General features: G+C 40.2%; 1 protein-coding gene across 1 annotated transcript in view; it reads left to right on the forward strand.

Annotated features, from left to right (window-relative positions):
• Cd226 (CD226 molecule) overlaps nucleotides 1-10,729 on the forward strand; it is a 60,397-nt gene extending 49,668 nt beyond the window's left edge. The window contains exons 4-6 of the mRNA XM_026388696.2: nucleotides 1,812-1,911; nucleotides 7,802-7,859; nucleotides 10,470-10,729. Coding sequence (XP_026244481.2) covers nucleotides 1,812-1,911; nucleotides 7,802-7,859; nucleotides 10,470-10,583 — 272 coding nt within the window. The 3' untranslated portion in view covers nucleotides 10,584-10,729. The remainder of the gene's footprint in view (nucleotides 1-1,811; nucleotides 1,912-7,801; nucleotides 7,860-10,469) is intronic.
• Nucleotides 10,730-25,031: the final 14,302 nt, after the last annotated feature.

The raw sequence follows: 25,031 nt of genomic DNA on the forward strand, positions 1-25,031 counted from the left end.
TCTCAGGATTTCATTGTCAAAAAACACAAATGATCCAAATGAAAAAAAAAAAAAGAGCACTAGACTTGAAAAAAAAGAAGACATAACACTGGCAATTAGATACATGAAAAAATGGTCAAGATCACTACTCATCAGGGAAAAGCAAATCAAAGCCACAGTGAGATAGATACCACCTCAGCCTGTGAGGAGAGCTGCCATCAACAAGACTAGAGATCATCAATGCTGGTGAGAGTGTGGAAGAAAAGGAAGCCATCTACCTTGTGGGGAATTTAAAGTGCAATACCATTATGGAACATGGTATGGAGGGGCCTCAAGAAATTAAAAATAGAACGACCATATCACCAGAGCAAGCTCTTGTTGGGTGAAGCCCTAAAGGAACATCGTCAGTGTCTTAAGAGACATCTGCACCCCATGTTCATGCAGCATAATTCATGATGGTCAGCAAGTGGGTACAGCCTCTGTGCCCATCCAGAGACAAGTGGATGAAGAACACGTGGTTTACAGACACAATGAATAATATTCTGCTTATAAAAGAAGGAAATCCTGTCCCTTGCAGCAACACTGATTAACCTGGAGGATATATGTCAAGTGAAGTGAGCCAGGCACAGAGAGAAAAATACTGCATGGTTGATCTTTTTTCCATGTAGAATCTAGGGTGAACAAACTTAAAGCATAAAAAAGTTTATCATCTGTCATTGTAGTAAAGCTCCTAGAAGACTGAGGGGGTCTAGACAGTGAGTTCTTGTCATGGAAAAACCTTTAGGGACATGGTGGCGGCGTAGGAGGGAAGAGGTGGTCTGAGGACAGGATGGGCGAGAGTTGGTGGAGAAGCATGATTTTCCACTTGCGCTGGGTCCAGACCCCTGCAGTCAGTCACAAATCTTCTACTTTCGGTCTCAAGAGGGAGGGAAGCTGTACTGTGCTATAGCCCACGCCCTTCCTGTGTGGCAAGATGGGCAAATCTGCTGTCCCAAAGAAAGACACAGTGAAGAGAACAGGTCAGGTGCACGTCAGTCCCATTCCCACCAGCCACGGGGACAGATGGGCTTCTCCTCGGGGGAGGTGCCCCACAGGTGTTCTGTGGGTGGCGATGGGTGGGGTGTGCTGGGCCAGGAGGACCGGGCAGAAGGCTGAAATGGTATTTGGTCTGCGTGGGCTCACGCTGCAGAGGTGACGTTGCTGTAGGATTAGTTCTGCATTCTTTGGAACGGCAGCTCATTAGAGTCCTTCCACAGCTCCATGGTGTCATCAGAACCGAGTCATCGCCACCACTGGAATAAAGAGAGAGGCCCACACAGGGAAGGTAAAGGACTCCTCTGCTGGAGGCCCTCAGCTTCACCATGACAGGCGCAGGACCAGGCTCCAGACTCCTGCGCCACTTCAGTCCATTTCTGGGAAACTCTGAGTTGGAGTAACATGCTTCTCCTGACTTTTATCATCAACTCAAATGTAGCTGAAAATATTTTTTAAACGAAATTCTTCGGGTTAACATTAAAGTTACATACTGTTGTGTGTTCAGCGTAACGAACACGTCAAACATAAAAATTGGCCTCCCTAAGTAGGCTATTTCAGTAGCTATTTTCTTCTACAAAAGATTTTGTGCATGGGATTGGGAGCTTTTTGAAGTGTGTGTTCTACAGATTCTATTTCTTATGCTGTCGAATCCAGCTTACCAAGGAACCTATTTTTACTGTCTTCTCTGTTCTTAAAATTCCATCCTGATTGATATGCCCTTTCTTCATATGCCAACCTTGCTTTTGTGGCATTAGTTGGATCCCTAATTTCTACTGTAATTTTGTTTTTTCTCTTAGGTAAAGCTGATCACCAACATCCCCTCTTTGTGGCTGGAGGGGTAGTTCTGTTGTTTGCTGTAATCATCATCATCATCATCATCGTCATTTCTTGTAACAGGTGAGTAGAACAAGTACCCCAATCTGGTTTGCCCTGAGTCGCTGCGATGTTACCGGTTCTCTATTAATAACCCAACAATTTGTCAAACTGTCTCAGCATCCACATGTATTTCTTTGAATACGGCTCTTACTCAAGGGAGGAGGCGTTAATATCAGAAGCCAAAGCCAGAGAGAGTCATTCCCTGAGGGATGGGTGGAGCCGGCAGCCTGCCTGCCTGTTCCCCATCTCTCGCCCCCTCCTCCAAGGAAATAGCTGCCAGTGAAGGGGTGTGTGTGTGTGTGTGTGTGTGTGTGTGTGTGTGTGTGTGTGTAAGAGAGGATAATGCCTTAACTTAAGCACTCATCAGATATCTATTGTGCAAAGTGGTGAAGGAGATGTAGGGAAGCTCCCAATCTAATAAGCTAGCAGTAAACTTAAAGTGGTGGCATACTTTCTGAACAGTGGTCTAGATGCTACTGTTAAGAATTACTGAGGAAGAAGAGCGGGAGGCTCACCCCGGAGAGAGGGCAGCCATCTTAATCAGCAGCACCTTCCTGCTACTCATGGTGTGGCGCAGGGGATTTTCTTAGCCGGCCCTTTCTTCTCCAGACTCTCCATGTCTGCCGACCCATTTGCCTAGCATTGGTTGGTCCTTCTAGAATCACACTGGGTTGGAATTATACTGTGGGCCAACAACAGTGGTTGGAGTGTGTGTTCTACAGATTCTACAGGAGTCTGTGGGGATAGGCTTGTTGAGGGGGAAAGGGACCATGACTTTGCACATCTCTCTTATAGGTCTGTGATGGCACAGATGTGCTTGTTGGCTGTGCACATTTCCATCTCTGCTCCACTCCCAAGTAATGTGCAGCTCTTTAACAGGATTGCCAGGAGGTTTCTGCATCACCTCTGCATGTCCTTGACCTTTGCCTCTTCTGCCACGCCCCTGCCCTCTCCAACCTGCCCTCCTGTTCTCAGACTATCCTCTCTCTAAACCATTCCTAGTTCCTCTTTTGTCATTCTCCTGATTAACACTGTTACCCCCCCACTGCACCCAGAGTAGTTTTAACCTCATCAGCCCTGTCACTGAAGGTGCTCGGCTCTCTGACTGCAACTTAATTTTTGTTCATAGTTTCTACCTTATTTACTTTCTCTAAAATTCACAAATTTTTATTAAAACTTTGACATTTATTCTTTGCGCACACCCACTCTCTTTCATTTGCTATGCTCCCCAAATGCAGTTTCCCTGTATTTGCCCTTAATCTTGTGCATTGTAACAGGAAAGACACCAGTCCCCTCTGCGAGGGCTGTCCTGTTTCTCTGTCCCTGGGATAGACATGATGTCACCATCCAGAATCATCTTGCACTCCTATCTGCTACTCCTCGCATCCTGCTTTGTATTTTTTTTTTTTTTTTTGGTGGATTAGTTTTTTTTAATTATTTATTTATTTATTTTTTTTATTGTTGGTCGTTCAAAACATTACATAGTTCCTCATACATCATATTTCACAGTTTGATTCAAATGAGTTATGAACTCCCAATTTTATCCCGTATACAGATTGCTGTATCACATCAGTTACCCTTCCATTGATTGACATATTGCCTTTCTAGTGTCTGATGTATTCTGCTGTCTGTATTATTCTCTACTATCCCCCCTCCCCTCCCCTCCCCTCCCCTTTTCTCTCTCTACCCCTTCTACTGTAAATCACTTCTTCCATTTGAATTATCTTGTCTTACCCCTCCTTTCCTCTTATATGTCATTTTGTATAACCCTGAGGATCGCCTTCCATTTCCATGCGATTCCCCTTCTCGTTTCCTTTCCCTCCCACCTCTCAACCCTGTTAATGAAAATCTTCGTCTCAAGCTCTTCGTCCCTACCCTGTCCTTGTTTCCTCCCCTTATATCAGAGGAGTCATTTGGTATTTGTTTTTTAAAGATTGACTAGCTTCACTTAGCATAATCTGCTCTAATGCCATCCATTTCCCTCCAAATTCTATGATTTTGTCATTTTTAAATGCAGAGTAATACTCCATTGTGTATAAATGCCACATTTTTTTAATCCATTCATCTATTGAAGGGCATCTAGGCTGATTCCACAATCTTGCTATCGTGAATTGTGCTGCTATGAACATCGATGTAGCAGTGTCCCTGTAGCATGCTCTTATTAGGTCTTTAGGGAATAGACCGAGAAGGGGAATAGCTGGGTCAAATGGTGGTTCCATTCCCAGCTTTCCAAGAAATCTCCATACTGCTTTCCACATTGGCTGCACCAATTTGCAGTCCCACCAGCAATGAACAAGAGTGCCCTTTTCCCCGAATCCTCTCCAGCACTTGTTGTTATTTGACTTCATAATGGCTGCCAATCTTACTGGAGTGAGATGGTATCTTAGGGTGGTTTTGATTTGCATTTCTCTGACTGCTAGCGATGGTGAGCATTTTTTCATGTACTTATTGATTGATTGTATGTCCTCTTCTGAGAAGTGTCTGTTCAGGTCCTTTGCCCATTTATTGATTGGGTTACTTGTTGTCTTATTGTCTAATTTTTTGAGTTCTTTATATATTCTGGTTATTAGGGCTCTATCTGAAGTGTGTGGAGTGAAGATTTGTTCCCAGGATGTAGGCTCCCTGTTTATCTCTCTTATTGTTTCTTTTGCTGAGAAAAAACTTTTTAGTTTGAGTAAGTCCCATTTGTTGATTCTAGTTGTTAACTCTTGCACTATGGGTGTCCTATTGAGGAATTTGGAGCCTGCTCCCACAGTATGTAGATCATAACCAACTTTTTCTTCTATCAGATGCCGTGTCTCTGATTTAATATCAAGCTCCTTGATCCATTTTGAGTTAACTTTTGTGCAAGGCGAGAGATAGGGATTCAGATTCATTTTGATGCAAATGGATTTCCAGTTTTCCCAGCACCATTTGTTGAAGATGCTATCCTTCCTCCATTGCATGCTTTTAGCCCCTTTATCAAATTTAAGATAGTTGTAGTTTTGTGGATTGGTTACTGTGTCCTCTATTCTGTACCATTGGTCCACCCGCCTGTTTTGGTACCAGTACCATGCTGTTTTCGTTACTATTGCTCTGTAGTATAGTTTGAAGTCTGGTATCGCTATACCGCCTGATTCACACTTCCTGCTTAGTATTGTTTTTGCTATTCTGGGTCTTTTATTATTCCATATGAATTTCATGATTCTTTTATCTATTTCTACAAGAAATGCAGCTGGGATTTTGATTGGCATTGCATTGAACTTATAGAGAACTTTTGGTAATATCGCCATTTTGATGATGTTGGATCTGCCTATCCATGAGCAGGGTATATTTTTCCATCTTCTAAGGTCTTCTTCTATGTCTTTCTTTAGGGTTTTGTAATTTTCATTGTATAAATCTTTCACCTCTTTTGTTAGGTTGATTCCCAAGTATTTTATGTTTTTGGGGGATATTGTGTATTCGGGCTTGTCTTCCCTACTGGGGCATTCATAATGGCAGGACTGTGTTTGTTTATGTTCTAGTGTTGGATAGCATTCGGCAGCTCATCTTCCCAAGCCCTGGAGGGTCAGTGATCATCTGCCTAATGAAAGGGGAACAGGGCCAGTCCTTTCACCTTTCTCTGCATCGTGGCTGCCCTCGAGTCTTTCCCTGACCAGAAATTAGCAAATGGAGGCAGGGGCCCCGGGTAGTGTCCTAGAGGGTTTCTTTACTGCCTCACGTTGGCTGATGGAAATGCAGACCCGGTAGAGGGAGTCTGGGGGAATAGGCAGCGTGACTGAGAGAACGCGGGGTGGACAGACCTCTGGAGGGTCACAGATGTTGGACAGGACAGGCTTTGCTTCATGAAAACACTTTGCTTTCACATGAGTAGTTAAACTGAACTGTGGAGTCTACTATCCCTCTTGGGTCCAGGCGATGGGAAGATTAGTGGACGTGAGTGTCTAATCAAGGGTGAACTCCACAAAGGAAAGGGCAGGGTTCTTCCTGCCTTGTCTGGTCTCCCTTTGTAGCTGTTACTTTAATTCAAAATGTTTTGGAAAATGACCCAAGGGTTTCACCAATGACCCCTGAACCCTATCGTCCAACCATTTGAGATAATCCCTCAGCCTCAGATGTGCAAGTCTGACTTCAGAGGGGACGCCCCGTCACCTGCTCCAGGGGCACTGGAAACGGATCCTCTGTCCTGGGTTGGTAGGGGTCAGAACAGCAACAGTAAGAATGGAGCATGCTGCGGGTGCGCAGTGCGGGTGAGCACCAGGAGAGCCAGCTTGTGTTCTGGGCACGGACACCTGTGTCCTGGGAAGAGCTTGAATCCTTAGGGAAACGTCAGACACTTCTCTGCAGATTGCTGTCAGTCCTCGTGCTTAGGATGAAGGTGGCATCTGGTTTTCCCGGCACCTTCCTGGTTTCAGCATTTCATCCCAAGGAGATGCCTTAGTCCCCGGCAAATGGGAACAGCTGGCCAACTTAGATCAAATGGTGATGTTTACTATCTTTATTTTACAGACAGAGGACTGATCTTTTGAGATGCAAAACACTCAGCCACTAGATAGCAGAGCACAAGTTACATGGAGTCTGATTCCAAGCCCAACCTTCTCTTTCATTCATCATGTTGCATGCTCCGGGCTTATTTCAACACACAGACACAGCAATCCGTCTGGGAAAGTTAGCTGTATGTTATGAGATAGACTTGTGCCACCTCATGGTTTAATTAAAGATCAAAGGTCATAGACCTGTGCCGTGGCTTCCTCATCTGTAAACAAAAGGTAATAATAGTAGCCTTATGATAGATGCCTTTGAGGAATAAATTATGTAATTTATACAAAACACTTAGAAATGAATTTTGCATGTAGTAAATTTACACAGAGAATAAGTAAATGAAAGAATAATCAACATAAATAAGGATAATAATAAGTAAATTAATGCCTATAGAATAAGATGAAGACTGTTAACATAGTAGAATTTCCAAATTACTAGAAGAGATCATTAGAATCAATATCCACTACTGAATAACCTTTCCTTGAAGAGTGACTATCACGTTTTCAAGATTTTTAATAAGGAATTGAGATCGCATCTTACAAAACACAGAACAAAACAAACCTCTATATTTTTGCATGGAATCCACCTCTTCCGTTGTTCAACAGGAATCTTTGCTTTAGGGAGATGGAAAAGAGGTTGACTTTCCCCAGAATAATTGTCTTCACACTTGGATATGTTATTTCTCCTTTGTTCAACTACAGTACCCTCTTCTTTCCTTCTCTTGTGTTTGCTCTTTTAAGATCTCTCCAAAGTTAGGTTTCATAAGCATCATTGGAACTGTGGAGAGTTTGTGGAGTACTGTGGTTGCAGATGGTTGCCGGCCACATCAAAGTGACTCTGAGAGAAGGGAAGCCTCAGAGCTGGGTGGGGGGGCTGAGGGCCGATGCTACCTGTAACATAACGAGCCACGTGATCCTTCCTCTCTGCACCTCAGTTTCCTAACCTGTTAAGTTTAGAATTTTGATGAGATCTGAAGAAAATCATCCATACAGGTTATATAGAATAACACCTGGAAGATTTTATAACACTGAGCTCTGTGAGTGCAGTCACCTAAGAAGTTTCACTGTTGGCTTTCAAACATGTTTTAATCATGAAAATCTCTAAGTCCAAGATTCCATGGAGAAGGCTGGAAGCCCTTCTAACGTGGGTTCTCAAGGAGAGTAATTACCATGGACACTGCTGGACAGCTGCGGAGCTGTGTGCACCCTCCAGGGAGTGTGGGAGAGGTGTGCAAAGTGAGTGTCAGTCACTAGAATGCTGGACAAATACGTGGAGCACCTGTGGCTGGTCAGGAGCACATGTTCTGTAGGGCACGTGGGCTGGGGACACGCCGAGGGGCACCATGCTGGACTGCAGCATCTTGATGTTTCCTGTTGACTGTGTGTTTTAGAAGGAGGAGGAGACAGAAGTCCACCCCATTTAAAGAGTCCTGGGATACAAAGAGTAAGGTGAGTTCACCTGGAATTGTCATTTCCCCCCTCTTTCATGCTTTATAAATATCTTGTAAAGTCCGTCTATTTTGCAGTTATGGATCTTATTTTTGTTTTATTTTTAATAACCTGGCAATGCAGTTGATAATTCAAATATTGATAATTCAAGTATCAGCTTATTTGAGGAAGCAGTTTACTCTCTGTACTACTCTATTAATACCTTTTGACACCAAGTTTTTTTTATATCAATATGAAAAAAAGGAGCAATTACACTGACACAGTAAGAATCAACCCTGTGCATTACCGAAATCCGCACGAGTTTTCTAGGGTTACTATTACAAAGGACACAAACTGGATAGTTTGAAACAGCACACACTTATTCCCTCATGACTCTGGAGGGTTGAAGTCCAGAAAGATGTGTGAGAAGACGGGTTCCTTCCTGGGGTGAGATGGCTCCAAGCTTTTCTCCCAGCATCTCCCGGTGGTTGCCTGCAATCACTGGCTGTCCATGGCTTGCATACACGTCCGATTCTGCCTGTCTTCACCTGGGATCTCCCCTGTGTGTGTCTGTGCCTCTCCTCTTATAAAGAAACCAGTCATCTTGGAGTAAGGAGCAGCCTCCTACCCCAGTGCATCCTGATGCTCACGTCACTAATTTTATCTGCAAGGATCTTATTTCCAAAGAAGGCCACATAATGATGTTTGCAGAAGGATGTGAGTTTTAGGGGGACCCTATTCCAACCAGTAAAGAGCATAACATTATTTTGATGTCATAAAGATATTGTGGTGATTAAATCAATCTAACCTACATTCAAGGCTCAGAAGCAAAGCGTGCATATAAAAGGACATAATACATGATATTTGTTACTATTATTACCTTTAATTAATTATGAATTAATGAATGCTCAAATTACATTATAAACCTAAAGAACTTTCTTGTGGGTTGCAGGAGTCTGATGAACTATTAACATTTCCATCTCGCTCTACTTTGCTACTGTGCATATTGTTTGGTTAAAGTAATAGAAACTTTGGAGTTTGTAGATAGCAGTGATGCTTAATTTCATGTTCATTGCCTCCAGCGTATGTCAGATATTGCTCTCTTGTGCACATATTATTCTGTTTATTAAAATTCGCAATCCAATGCTTGTGTTAGGATTTCACACACAGCAGGAGGGTCTGATAAGGAAGGGCCTTGGGGAGGTTATTCATGGGTGGAATCAGTGCCCTTGTAAGAAGAGAGGCCCGAGGTTGCTTCCTCCTCTCTGCTTTCTGCACAAAAAGCCTGGACACAAGGAGAAGGTGGCCACCCACAGATCTAGTAGGCAGCCCTCGCCACACATTTGGTCTTGGATTTCACAGCTCCAGAACTGCCAGAAATAAATGCTTGTTGTTTAAGACACTTAGTCTGTGCTGTTCTATTACAGCTTGCCTGAGTTGACAAAGGCAAACATTTTCTCAAGTGCTGTCCAAAATCACATTGATTTCTTTTTGCTTTAATTATTTGCACTTGAATTCAACACTGCTAAAAAGTCAAGTACTTCAGCACCCAATACGGGTGCTTCAGACTTCTTAATAATCTGTCAACTTAAGATTTTCCGTTGTTAAGCAGTTACTCTTTGCAAGTCAGATGTGTTTTTCTGACTGACTCACAGCTGGCTTCTTGGCACCAAATGCAGGCTCCAGCGGCTCGGCTCCTCCATCTGTTGCTTGGCACACAGTGGACGCTGCCCGGCCATGTCCACTTAGTGGCTTCTTTCTCTTGTTCCTAGCTATTTGCCTGCTAAAGTCAATCCAAAGGAATATTTATTGTTATGAATTTTGAAGAAAGGAGGATGCTTTAGGACTATGTTAGGTATCCAGTTCTTCCAGGCTTTAGAATAATGGTATTTATTATATCGAGGACAATTTAAAACTTTGATAGTAAGAGGGACTGTGAAGGATGAAGAGGATAGAGCTATTTGATCATTTTGCTATCCCTCACAGGTGATGTAAGGAACAAGGCACCTGGATTTTCCTTCTGCTTTCTTCTTGCAAACACCAAAATCATTCTAACTTTTGAAACCACTCACCAGAAGATCTCTCTTGCTTCTCTTTCCTCTCTCTCAATTTTGCTCTTTCTCACACCTGTATATTTTGTCTCATGTGCACATTCATGTTGTCACATGTGCACATCACTTGATTAAAGTAGAGAATATTAATGGTTAGGTACCATCAGCTTGAAGGAGAAAGTTTGTTGCATCGTTCTTTCATTGTGTTCAGTTGATTATTGTTAAAGCTAGGACACTGTGTACTCTAAGAATAGTTACTAATTAAGGCATCATTCAGTAGACATTGATGGATGCCCACTATAGGGAAATACCAACCTACTTTTGCATCTAAAAAGGAAATTCATAGCACAATACAGCATTAAAGATCTGGATTATGTTTATGCTGCATCTTATTCAGAATCCTATAAATCAAGAAAGTGATTTCTAACAGAAGTTCTATACCATGGAGGGAGTGTTTTAGAAATTACTTGTAGTGGAATTTTGGCCTACATTATGGTTCAATTGAGAGATTTATGTTGAATATCTTTACTAGCTGATGAAACACACTGAATGATTGATGCCATTGCTGTTTATTTTGTAGGCAGCCAACAACTACAGAAGCCCCATCTCCACCACTCAACCCATGGAAGACACAAGGGAGGACATCTATGTCAACTATCCTACCTTCTCTCGAAGGCCAAAACCTAGAGTCTAAGCTTTTCTCTTGATATCAGCTAACTAATGGAGACTATTAGATACATGGTCTTTATAATTTCTTCCTACCACCCCATGACTGTCTTGATTCCAGCTGACTAAACTTCTTTCATTGGTAGAGAAAACACTGCGTGACCTAGAGAACATCCTGAACAGGAGTGCTTCAGGACCCCTGAGTCATGTTAGCTCCTGCATAAGGGAAGCTTGCTGGATCAAGCCACAGAGGAACAGGGGAGACCAGACATGAGTGAGCTTTACTTACCAGGGCTCTAATGTTGTGTCTAGATTTAGACATGGCCCTAAGCTGGTTCAGATCCCCTCCCACAGCAGTGGATGCACTTGTCCGGCTTTAGCCTAACTCCCATGCTGGCTTTTCTGTGTGCTTTCAAGATGGCAGCCAACCACTGAAGTCATTTGTGACCCTGTTTGCATTGGATGAAGTGTTTGTTTTTTTTTAACGCAGCAAACATATTCGATTATTTGCCTATCATTAAGCAGGCATTGTGGTCATTAAGTTGAGATAGCTTACCTTAATTAAGGGTTCACCTGTAAGAGCTGGAGGTGGGGACAAAGCGCATGAAAGGGCAATTCAGGGTATTAAAGAAGGAAAGGAACCAGGAAGCTGTGATTGTTACTAAATGTTGACTGCAATGACGTTCCAAGACATCTCTTCCTAACCCTCTAGAAAGTGAAACCAGATTAGTTCTCTCTCTCTCCTCTCTTCTAGAATCTTCTCTATCATCCATAGTCCAGAAGAATACCTGGCAGCACAATGAATGAAGTCAGAGAAAGATAATGTGACAGGGTTACCATTTTCTTTTCTAATAGAAAATGAACTTATCTCTGAATCTATGTAGAATTCTTGCCACCATCCTGGGCCTAGCCTAATGAGCAAGTGTGATAGAGGGTCCAAGAATAAATAATGTAAATACTTTTAATATCGATTTTTTTTCCTTTTGCTACCTTTGAGAATTATTTTTAATATGCAAATTCTCTCAAAATGGCCAGGAACCTACGCATTAAGTTCTCTAAAAATAATTTTGTGTGAAAACTTGAATACATGAAGAGAGAACATGGTTGGAAGTGGTGCGATAGGGTTGTAGGGTAGAAATTTGAGCCTGGAGTCGGGAGAGTATGGAGAGGAAACAGGAAAGGAGGGAAAGTCATCGGGGAATAAAGTACAAAGGGAAATGTGGGCTTCACAGTTTGGACATTTACCCTCGTTTTTATTATCATTGCTTTAGAACTTCATATGTGGATTCATGAACTGTTTCCATGAGTTTATCAACATAACCCAGTGGAAAGGCCGTTTACCAGAAAACACTCTACCGTCACGTTTATCCAAGATGCTAGGGCCAAATCCCCGAGTGAGTTCACATTGTGAACCAATTTAGCACCGTTTATAAAAGAAGCTGTTTCTTTTTCTCAAAAAGTTTAAAATGATCTGGAAGATTCTGATAACCAAATTCTCATTGATTAATACAGGTGAGAAGTAAAACATTTCTACAGTCTTAACATGAAGGACTATAAATCCCTTCAAAAGAAAATAGCTACTGGGGTGACAGGCTTTCATGATGAACCACTTAAGTGTGCTAGCCCCCAGGATATCTGAAACTCATCTCTGTCTCCCTATTTTTTAATTTTTTAAAAATATCACACTCAAAATATTTATGGGCAGTATTTACTCTGTCCTTTCTTCTTTCCATGTGGACTTGCTATTCGGGAGTTGGGAACCTCCTGCAGCCTGCTGAAGTTCTCTACTGCCTCAGCTCTTGGGCTGATGAGCTTCTTCCCCATTTCCTTCTGGGACACCCCAGCCAGGCACTGTCCTCGCAGTCTCCGTAATCTCTGTAATGCCACACCTACAGCACCAGGTCTTTGAACTCTACCCTCCCCCCTTGCTTTCCCTCTAATCTGTGCTTACTTTCCTGGGTGTTACTAGGAAAATAGATCCAAACAGATCCTCAGAGTAAAGACCAAGATGGGAATTAAACTATATTTGTGGTTTTTTTTTTTTTTTCTGCAAGATGCTGCTTTGGAAGCGAGATGCAGTCTTAAGATTTTTGTCTGTTTTACATGTGTAATTTATATTGGTACATAATCCAACATCAAATAAAACCTATGCTTCCTTTGAATACATGATTTTAATATTTACATTTAAAATTACCAATTAAGGAAATTAGGGTGGCATTGGTGGTGTAGTGGTGAGCATAGCTACCTTCCAATTGAAGAAATCACTATTTGATAATATGGTAGGTAAGTGCGTTAAATGTCATTAAAGAGGATTCAGTTTATCAGGGAAAGAGCACATCTTTAATAAATATAACTTACAGTAACTGTGTATTGATTATATTATTATCAGAGAGACTTTCAAACTTTGTGTACAAACCTTTATGTATCCTGAGAAAATAGAACACAAAATTCTTCCATTTATTCATTCTTTCTTTTTTTTTTTTTTTTTTTTTTTTTGTGGTGATGGAGAGAAACATGAGCCATGTGCATGTCAGGCAAGTGCTCTGCCACTGAGCCCACCTCCAGTCCATAGTACACAGTCCCTCAACTCACACTCACGTTTATAGATTGGGAGAAGTAAATGAGATCACAATTTTTAGTTAGGAAAAATTCAAATTTATACGATGTTTTAAGTAGTTCAGTTTATTTTTAAAGTGCTATCCATATTTAAGTATGCTGAAAATCAATTTAAAAGACAAAGTACAATAAAAATAATTTTATTAGATTTGCTTTTACTTTAAATATCTAAATGCTATCAGTTTTTGTACAATGTATCAAATAAAAATTTCCAGGACTTTGGATCACTTGCCTAGGATGTCTGAGGCCCTAGGTTCAATTCCCAGTACTGCAAATAATAATAATAATAATAATTATTATTATTATTATACTAATTTTTCAAATTGGGAAAGTCTACATCTTTAATTAGAGATAACTTTAATCCAATGCTTCTCCTAGATTTTATATAATATGCTATATTTTGTACCGCTTACATAGAATTTCAGTGAGATGCTTACAAAGTATAGGTGTAGATGCTAAATTGTGACAACAAGGTTAACCTTTTCACCATAATGATATGAAAATATCTTTGAAGATTGTAAAACTATAATATGAATATGAAATATCACTGGCGTATTATAATCATTGGTTTGGGTCGTATTAAAATGTAATATCTAGAAGGTGCTGACCTTCATATTTAGATTCTGATATCAGTTAATGTATATTTTCATTGTTCTGTTTATTGAAATTATTCTAGTAACCCTCTAGGATCTTGTAGATCTATCTGAAAATTAAAAGCAATTTGCTTTCCTTTAAATTTTCTATTGCTGTGATCCAACGAACTTCTAGAATCTACTGCAGTGCTTCTGAGGGAAATTTTATAGATCTTCAGGGTTGGTTTACATATTATATTTTTCTAGGTTCAAAGCACTAACTATGTTGTAAGATGCTATTAGAAAAAGTCTCATTTGGGGTGGTAATCCCAATCCCAAATCCGGGACGATCCTGCCTATTGTTCTTGTTTGATGAAGTTATATCGTTACCTTAATTAGAACACTGTTTCCAGTTATTTCAGATTTTCCATTTGTTGGCCATGCAAATGTTTGCCTTCATTTATTGTATTTTGTTGTTCCGAATGAATAAAATGTAGTGCACCATGATCATCAGTTTCATTTGCTATCAAAGAAGAGTAGGGAAAAATATTTCTACAGAATAAAATTGACCTTCAGAGTTAAAAATGCAGAAATGAAGTTTTTATATTCTGAACAGTTTGTAACATCTATCTCAAAGCAACATTCTGTGTGTTTTATATGCAGTGGACCAAAGAACTATAGGAAGTTTTTAAATCCCTTTTCTCTCTCTTTCTTTATGGCTTGATAAACCTCCATTGCGTACACATATGACATTCTCTTTATTCATTCATCTGCGGGCGGGCACCAACACTGGTTCCGTTGCTTGGCTTTTGTGAATCTTGCTGCTATAAACACTGTGATGCATGCACTGCTACAGTGTGCTGCTACCTTATACAAAGGAGTGGGATAGCAGGGTCAAATGGTCATTTCATTCCTAGTCTTTTGAGGAATTTCTATAGAACTAGAAATATTCATAAAATTTATATGGAAAAATAAAAGACCCAGAATTGCCAAAGTAATACTAGCAATAATGGAGATGCTGGAGGCACCACAAACCTGATCTCAAAGTATGGTTCAGATCTATAGTAACAAAAGTAGCATGGTGTGGGCATAAAAACAGACATTAAAACCAACGGAATAGGATAGAAGACACAGAGACAAATTCATATAGATACAGTCCCATGACAGGTGCCAAAAACATACACTGGAGAAAAGACAGCTTTTTAAAAAAACGGTGCTGGGAACACTGGATATCCATATGAAGAAGAGTGAAACTGGATCCCTAACTCTCAACCTGCATGAAAGTCAAAAAAAGTGCATCAGTGATGTAGGAATTAATACAGAAACACTGAAACTGCTGGAAGAAAAAGGGTCAACACTCCAACATAGTGGGGAGGGCACTGACTTCCTTACAAAGGTTCCTAAATCTCAAGAAATAATACCAGGAATCAATAAGTGGGGTGCCATCAAATTAAAAAGCTTTTATATGCAAAATAAACCAGAGTGTAGAGAGAGAGCCTGCAGAATGGGAGAAAATCCTTGATAGCTACTCTTCAACAGGGGATTAAGATCCAAAATAAATAAAGAGCTAAGAAACTTAACACACACGGCAACCCTACCCCAAATAACCCAATCAATAAATAGACAAATGACCTCAACAGACATTCTTCAGAAGAAAAAGTACAAATGGCCAACAAATATATGGAAAAATGTTCAACACCTCAGCAGTCAGGGAACAGCCCATTCAGAGTACACTGAGATTTCGTCTCTCTCCAGTTACGATGGCAGCCGTCAACACAAACAATAATCAATGCTGTCGGATGTGTGGAGAAAAGGAATGTTCTTGCAATGTCGGTGGAAGGCATGTTGGGACCACCTTGGAATGGCTCAGGTATTGGACACTCTGGTCAGGACACACACTTTCAGGGCTGTTATGTCCCATGAGATAACCAACACCTTGCCACACCTATGTTCCTTTTCATGCTTGTTAAGCTCCTTGTTCTGGATCTCTGCCTTTTTATGAAAACAACACAACTATGTCCTTTGGCTCATATTGATAGGGTATGTCTTTCTGCCACCCTTTAATTTTAAATTATGTGAGTCTTTGTATGTAAAATGAATTTCTTATGGACAACCTATAGTTAAATCTTTTTTAAAGAATCCACGGTAACAATCTGTCTTCTAATTAGTTAATAGTTAGACCATTCAACTATAAGTGATTATTGACATAGTTGGAAAATGTCTACCATGTTTGTGACTGTTTTCGACCATCACACCTATTCTTTGAATTTATATCTTCCCTTCTGTTTTCTTCCTTCCATAGTTTTAATTGTCCCCCTCCCCCCTATGTAACTCTGGTTTTTCCCTTAACATATTTTATTTGGTGCTCTCTGAGCTTCCTGATTCTACGGTTTAGCATCTGTCATTAATTTTGGCAAGTCTGTAGACACTATTATTTCAAATATTGTCTTCCTATATTCTCTTTCTGGGGTCCTGATTATGTGCTCGTTTTGAAATTATTCCCTCGTTCTTGGATGATCTTTCTCTTTTCCTGCTTACCTTTTACTTTCAGAAGTTCATAGTGACCAGTCACAATCGCTGATCCCTTTTGTCCGCTGTGCCAGGTCTAGTGATGATCCCAACGAAGGCAGTGTGTTTCTGTCACTGTGCTTTCATTTCGAGCAGTTGATTCTTATTTCTTCTTAGAATCCCTTTCTCTGCCTACGCTACCCATCTGTTCTTGCTGTTGTCTAGCTCCTCCACAGAGCCCTTAACGTGTTAAGGATAATTTCCATGTCTGATGACTCCGACGTGAGTCATCGCCTCTCTGGTCCAGTACTGGCGTTGTCCCCTCACACCGGAGCTGGTCTTCCTGTGAGCATGCTTCACAGCTTTTTCCTTGAAAGCCAGACCTAGCGTATGGCATATTGGGAACCGAGGTGGATAGGACTTTGGTTTGCAGACTTACCCTAACCTGACCGGATGCTGGACTGAGTGGAAGTCCATCACGGCTCTAGGTGCTAAATACTTTCCTGTCCCTCTGGTGTCCTTGTGGCTTTCGTTTATGTGCTTGGTTGCTTTTCTGTCTCTTTTTCTCTTTTCCTTTCTCTTCTGGCTTCCCTACCTACTCCCTGCTCAGAGAGGCTTTCTGTTCCAGTGCCTTCCTCTGTAATTCTCTGCTATTGTCCTGGGACCCTGTGGCCGTGGGGTGAGTCGCCACAGTGGATGGAGAGCGTCTCTAATCTCATAATCAAGAGTCAGGCTGTCAGTGGGCCTGAGACTGCAAGTTCTCTTGTGCTGTAGCTTCCACCTGCCCTTCACTTGCATTCCAGTGCATTCCCTTGAAAGCCTAACCCCGTTGACTTATGATTTTTTTTAATTTTATTTTTTCTTTCTTAGGTGGGACAGGAGGGCTGCAGGGTCTAGGACTTGGCGTGTGAATGGGTGAAGATCTTTTCCCTGGTGGTAGGCCTTTGTTACTGAGAAGCCGCTTGGCTTTTTCCCGAAGCTTCCCCTTCCCCTGCCAGAGCTGCGAGATTTGCCCTGGAGCCTTGTATTGAGAACCTGGTGGGTGTCCTGGAGGGTAAGCTCATGCAAGTGGGGAGACCCTTCAAGTCTCTAGAGTTCACAAGAGGTTTTACTCCTACTCATGACCAAATGGCAGCAGTTCAGCTGACTTGCCGGTAAGCGCTCCTGCAGCCTGGGGTTCCAGGGCTCCATCTCTCCACAAGCAGAATGCTTCCTGTATCTCTCTGGATTTGTCTGTCACTCCAGAGTTTTGGGGTGCCTGTGTTTTCTGGGACCTCCTTCCTGTAATAGGTCTAAGAAAGTCACAGATTTTCTGTTTCCTTGCTTTTGCTTCACGTGAGCTCGGCAGCCACGTCTTGCAAGCTCTTTACACGGTGGCAGTGGACACGCAGGTCCTTCTCCACGTACTGGTAGGAAGTGTGGGTGTGCTCTCTTGGCTTCTGAGCGGTCTGGTTGCCCTGACTTCTTGACACTGCTCTAGGATGGCTGGACACTGGACACTGTCCCATTGACTTTCTAGTCTGTGTTGCTCCTTGGCCCATTTTTATGAATGGGCGTATTGTTTATGGTATATGCAAATCAGGTACATATTTATTTTAAAAAAATAAACACAAAATGAAATATAGGAGACAATCTAAAGATTAGCATGGGATCACACTCAGTTTTCCTGATTATGTTTAGGTCGACATTTTTATTATAAAATTGTCTGAGTCCAAAAAGAAGCAAAGGTAATAAAAAGAAAATTTGTCCAACGTCACAAAATAAAATATGTCTAGTCAATACAATCAAAAAAAAGTAAAGCAGATGTAGTCAGTAAAGCTCACTCACCACTGAGCACCAGATTTCAGGAACTGTTTTTAGAATTCTGCTAAAACAAAACAAACAAAAATGCAAGTCATATTGCAGTATTTTGCTGTATTTGATATTAATTTATTTTAAGGTTTAGTCACACAAAAAATAAATAAGCATTTGAAGACTTCATGATAAGGAGGCAAAGAAGTGAGAGCAGGGTCCAGAGTCATCCTAGTTTGCTCACTGCATATGGCTGTACAACATACTACTGCAAAACTTTACAGACTGATCATTGAATGATTTCTCCTGAAACTATACCTTACTTAACAGGAGTAGTGTTAAAGTTGAACATTCCTATTAGTGTCAACTAATAAGCCACCAGAAAACCTAAAATATGTCACCATCTCTTCCAGATTAGGAAAAAGCATGAATAATAACAAGCAGTAAGAATCACATCATGCAAGCTTCAGGGAAATGTGGTGTCCCGGGAGGAGCACACAAAGACGAGTGTGATCTACTCTTGTCTTGGGTTCTACTCAAGGGTCAATAGCGACGATCTGAACTAAGAGATGTCATAGTATTCTGATATACTAAAAATAACATTCCAACCCCAACTCACTAACCCACTGAAACATGGTCAAATATAGCTTCCACTGGGATTGTTGGTTTCCAATGTCAAACACCGTGCTATAATGCCTCTTGGCTGTAGTGTCTTTTAGGTCCCTCTGCATATTGCATCTCGGCTGAAGGGGTCGGAGGCACAATGTCCCACGAAGCAGGGAGTCGCGTTCTGCTGGTGAGTAGAGTGCACACTGTGTCCTCTGTGTCATGTAATGCTGGTTTCACTTGAGATACCAACTCTCACCCCCAAGCAGTCTAGGTTGTGCACATATTGAAGACATCAGTTGAGTATTCCTTACCATTGAATTCCTAGTCATGTCATCTATAAATTCTAAACTTAAAGCAGTCCTCCTTCACTTTCTTTTCCCAGTCTAATCGTGCCCTTTTAAATGGAGAAAGCTGTCCTCTTTCATTGCTTAGAAAGAGGGTCAATTAGGTATGGGGAGCAGGGGGCCTACGGGAGGGTGCCGAGTAGAAGATTTTAGATATATTACTTATCACGTTTTATTTATATTATACTTTGGAGAGTGAGGTGACTGGTTAGAGTGAAGTGGGTTATTTCTAGGCAGCAGCCTTAATATTTATTTTTTGGTGGAAGGTGTATCAAGCTCTAGCTCTTCACTCAGCTCCCTGAAATTAGATTTGTTTAAAAAAAAATAGACACCTTGAAAACAGCTGGCACCTAAAAATAACATTTCATAGATACTGGAACAAGAAAGGAATTTATTAAGCCGAGTGGTCCTCAAAGGACATTCAATGAACAGGACTAGGTTACATATACCTCTCCACAGGGTGAGCTCCTGAAAGAGAGGGATCAAATCTTACTTTCGGATCCCTGCGGCACAAAGATTAAATTAATGCTCTTGAAATTGAATTTTGAAATAGTATTTTCTCCTTTGACCGCCTCACAATGGAAGTTTGGTTTATTCAGAAGAGTATTCTGTATTTGGAATTGGCCTCTGTAATTCACACGTGTGAAGGAAGTGGCATGAGTGAGAATATCCATATGTATATTGGTCTTACGTATAAGTTTGTGTTAAAAGAGGAAAAGAGGATTTTTTAAAAAAATGATTAAAAAATGTATAGCATTCAAACAGCAAGAGATGATTGGAAATTTCATTAGACTCTACTGTGTAATAATTTTCTGTGATTAAAACCAGTCTATTCAGTGGAGGGGAGGAGGCGAAATTCAGAGAGAGCTCTGAGAAGTGCATCAGGTAGCTGGTGTGACAGTGTCTCCGCCTTCCCGTCTCTAGCCACCTCTGTGTCTCCTGGGGCGGCCACATGCCCTTCGCCTCAGAACTACTCTTGAAATTGAAGTATGTCAAAAGGAATTAAGGGAGGAAAGAACAAAGACTGAGAGAGGTGGTAGATGCTTCTTCCATGTCTGAAGATGACAAGAACTCAGTAAACAGCGACTGGCCCTTGGAATCAGCGCCTGATAGCCTCAAATGCCTACATATTGGGATAATTCATGTTTCCAAGAGTGTTTAAATATTCAATCCAGTTCTTGTTCCACATTTATTTTAATAATTCATCATATGGATACCAAAATTAGATAAATTTTTCTAGCTTGGAAAAAGAGAGAGCTGATTTCTTTGCACATTGCAAAAATAGCAGAGTAATTGCTTTGGGGCTGTGCCCTGTGACATGTATTTATTAAATATCTCCTTTGATGTCAGCTCTAAGCCTGTATAGACGTTTACACTCTTTTCAAAGACACATTTTTCAGTAAATATAGTCCCTTGTAATTTTAATAGTGACAAAAGGGAAAAGAAAATCCACCAAGTCCATATCACCGACTTGTTACAAATGTGGCATAAAAGTTCATATTCAGAATAAACTGTATTCCGTTCGGCATCAGGAAAGCAGGGCTGTTTTCATTCTCGTTGCTTCTCCTGGCTATTTTATAAACTTCTTCTGGCTCAGAGGATGGAAAATCCCATACATTGTTCATGACTTTGGTTGGACCCACCCACAGGAGGACACGTTAACAGGACTGAGTGCCGGATCCAGGGTGTATAACTGAGAAACCCATTGTCTAGTGTTAGGGAGGTCCCCACTCTCTTTAAAGGCTTGAATCTCTAGGAGGAAAGAAACTTGTAAAACAAATTCATCTAATAAAGTAATCAGGAAACCCAGCCAATGCTGCTTGAGAAACGGATTTTGTGAATGTACTTCTAGGCAGGTCTAAATCCCAGGGATAGAGGTTGATCACAGGATAGAACATAATAAGGGAAGCCACTGATGGCTAAATCAGGGAGCTGGTGAGGACAGTGTCTAATTGCATGCATTTACCAAATATTTATTTTCAATATTTTTCTTGTTATTAAAGAGTGATAGAGTGTTGGAAGAAAACCCATTATCTAGTTGTATCCCAAAATAAAAGTCACTTACATTCTCTGGCTATCTCTTCACTGGAAAATAATGTGTTGATCTCTAACGTCACCTTCAACGTAATATGCTGTGATTCCACCAAACCAGATTCAACATAACAGAAGTTAAATTACATTATAAGATAGGGTTGGGAAAACACTGGAAATACATAATAAATCCTCAGTAACCTTACATTTAATAAAGGGCTTTCTTTTACTTTATTTTGAAAATAGCAAGCTAATAAGTGAAGGAATAAGTAACATTTTAAAGGTTAGCAGAGTATGATTGTCAGAATTCTGTTTAATTACATAGTTACATGTCATCACATAATAACAGAAATGTAAGAAAATCATTTAATATTATAGTGCTAGCAATATTAAATAACCCATGGGTTTTGTAAAACCATCAATTTAGTTGTTCAAGGTCTCAATCATGCAAAATGTTGGTATAAAGTAATATTTGGAACTGCTTTACCTTTTTTTTAAGTGGTGAAGCAAATTTTGATATTGCACAACTATAAATTTTCCTCCTTGTTTCAATATCATTTGTATATTTCTTGGAATTATATAAGGATATAAGACATTGAGAACAATAGATTAGGTTTATCAATTAAGGACTGATATATGTATATACGTATATACATATATATGTATACTATAAATTCAGAAGAAGATTATTCTTCAACTATGTATTTCATGTATTTTAATCAAGGGGAAAAATCACACAGACATCTTTAAAAATAATTGAATTTCCTAATTTTATTATTGCCTCATTATTATTTTCTGTTCTGCCAGAAATTCACACTTAGGTTCCAGGGACAGCTATTCCTTTGCATTTCATTCCAAAAAAGTGGCCCAACTAGTATTTAAGTACAGAGTTCCCCAGGCTGTCATTTATTTGGAATAAATTAAAACTGAAAATAAAGTGTGCCCGATCATATATTTTCCAACAGAAGAAAATTTGTAATGGGCGTTTTATTTCTTGATAAGGGCTTAATTTCCAAGGCCATTTTAATCAAAATGATCATCAATATTTAGCCAACCACAAATGACATCCCTTTATAATGTACAATATACTATTTCACAAAGTATACATAAATTAATTAAATAGAGCTTTACAGAAAGCAAACATATATAACTTAATACAGTTTGGAGATTCCTAGAGATAAAAATTTTGCCAAGATAAGGTAATTCTATGTGGATCTAAAAAGAAAAAAGATAACTACAGTGGAACAGAAGAGTGGGTCAAAACCAAAATGTGTGTGTGTGTGTGTGTGTGAGAGAGAGAGAGAGAGAGAGAGAGAGAGAGAAAGAGAAAGCTGGGTGCAGGGTGCTGAGATGAAGCAGCCTCTGCAGATCCGGGGAGTGTCAGGGAGTGGACTGACTCTAATGTAGCGCCTGGTGTAACGGAAAAGACAGAGGGGCTCCCAACTGGAAAGAACCGTACACTCCATTATAGTGGGGCTCCTCCCAAAAGTGGAGCTGTAGTCCCCCTCCTTCCATTCTTCACACACACACACACACATACCCACACACAGACACTTTTGGCAAGTGTTAAGCATTGTTTCTTGAACTATGCAATAGATTTGTGAATCTGGATTCGAATCCCTGAATTACTATTTCATATTGCCCTGTATTATCAGCTTCTGATTCGTATTTACTCTCAAGGGTACTCCTATCATTTAATTCTTCCTCTTACTCCCTTTTCAGCACCTCTATCAAAGAGTCAATGGTTGGGAACCACCATAGAAACCCTCTCAAGGTGTTTTCTTAGAGAGAAATTCTACAGGGACTTTGAAAGATTAAGTCATATCTCCATCTTCTCCTTTGCCTGAATTCAGGTTTTTAAACTTCAGCTGTGTGGTGAGAAGCAATGCTTTTGAGACCGTGGGTCTCTGGGGGGAATTAGGATTAAGTTCCAAGGATGGCACCCTGTAGAATGCCGCAAGCCGCCCTGCTCTGCTGGGTGCAAGGTTCTGCATCTACAGAAAGGGTGGGTTTCATGCTCAGTCCCTCCTCACACCATAGGTGGGAAACAGAAAGGAAGTTAATTGTATTAGCTACTAAAATTGGGCCCCAAATAATGATTAAAAAGCTTACATCCAGTTATTCTCCTGACAACCAGGATGTGGAATACAGACTTGGGAAATAAACATAGAAGATACATTAAAAGAAATCCTCAGTATGTAAATGGAATTATTAGAAGGAATATTTCTATAATAAATGAATTTTTTTCCTCTCCATCAAGTATTTACAAGATATTAAAACCTTAAATCAGGAGAAAATGTCTGAAAATTACAAGTTAAATATGTTTTCATGTTATTTAGTAAGTAAACTAATTTTAACATAGTTCTTATTTATACAAACTTCAGTTAATTTAAATAATTGCTTAGTGAAGTTCATAAGGAAAATTTGATGTGTAAGGTATTTTTGTGTGTGTAAGGTATTTGTAAAAAAAAATTCATCTTTCAAACTTCTTTTGAGAATGGAAGATTGTGAAGTTCTTATGAAAAAATGTAGCCCTGATTCATCAATTGTCTAACAAAATTATGATAAATATCATAAATAATGACATCCTAAAGTGCTGTGGAGGGATAAACATGGCAAATAATAATCATAATTAAAATATGAAGAATTCGTAGGATTGAGAAATACACACTCCTATTTAATTTTTTTTTTTTTAGTTAAACTATTACTTTAGGATAAACCAGAAGAGAGACAAGAAAGGAGGTCACAAAAGGGTGTAGGAGGTATTGAGGAGTGAAGCTGATCAAATTATATTTTTATATATGTACTAATATGCCACAGTGAAACCCATAATTTTGTATAATTAATATGCACCAAAATATCATATATTGATCTGCAAAAAATAACTTTGAATTTTAAATAAATAACTGGATAACAATTTGAAAGTAATAAAGCTTATGTCAGTCATTCACAACCTACAAGGTTAACGGAATGTTCCAGAAATTCTCTTTAGGGATATAGCTGGTAGTATGTTCAAAAAGAACAAGAACAACTCAAAGACTTAAAAGGACAAGGCTTATTTATTATGAGACCACGTGGCATTTCTCAACTCCCACTATGTCTAAATGGGAGACAAGCTGGGGCCCAGGAAACATTCTTGGACCTGGAGCTTGGAACTAGGTTGTTTAATTTTTTGCCATTGAACAAATTATGGGTTTCAACTCTCTCTTGAGGGAAACGTAAAATGAGACCTCTATGCTACATGACCTTCAAGATGGCCCTAAGAGCTGGCTAACATTCCACCTGTTTCAAAAATGTGTCCAGCATCTCATGATACTTCCACGAGTGTCTAGACACTATCTAAAGCTTCTTCTTTCAGAATGATGGTACAAATGGTACAAGGTTCATAGTCTTAATCGAGAAAGTAGGATTTGCCCAGTTCCACAGGTTTAAAGGTGGGTGATCTTGAGTATGTTTATGAAGATTGCACCCATGAGGTTGCTGATGTCTTCCCACATGTTTAGACTCTCACCAGGCTCACTGATAATGTATCTTCACAAGCTACCCAGTGAGGTTGTCCATGGAGAACTTTCCATGGGGACCCATTCTTTTGTGTTAAATTTTTTTCACCAATGGAAAGAGGCATATTGGTTGGCAAACTGCTTGACCACCTCCCTGTGTCAAGGTGTAAAGCAGCAGCCATGTCTCTTTCAGCAGCACACTTAGCGGCAGATGGCACTAGAAAAGGAGGCCACACCATGACACGAAACTAGGTCGGAATGCTGGGAAAGTAGGGTCCAAGTGTTACTCTGGACGTTTCAATGGACTCTTTATTGTTTGTTTTTCCAAAATTGTCCTCCTGTATCGTGACGACCCTCGCTATTCCTTCCACAGGAAGTTTCTTAGCCTGCAGATACATTCTTTATAAATTTCATAGGCTAAAAATTCACTTGTGTGGCATATCACCCATTGTCATAACTACTAATGCATACCCAGAGGCAAATTTTTACTTATTTTTGAGAAGGT

Source organism: Urocitellus parryii, chromosome 13 (assembly GCF_045843805.1).
Source record: "Urocitellus parryii isolate mUroPar1 chromosome 13, mUroPar1.hap1, whole genome shotgun sequence".
Classification (NCBI taxonomy): Eukaryota; Metazoa; Chordata; class Mammalia; order Rodentia; family Sciuridae; genus Urocitellus; species Urocitellus parryii.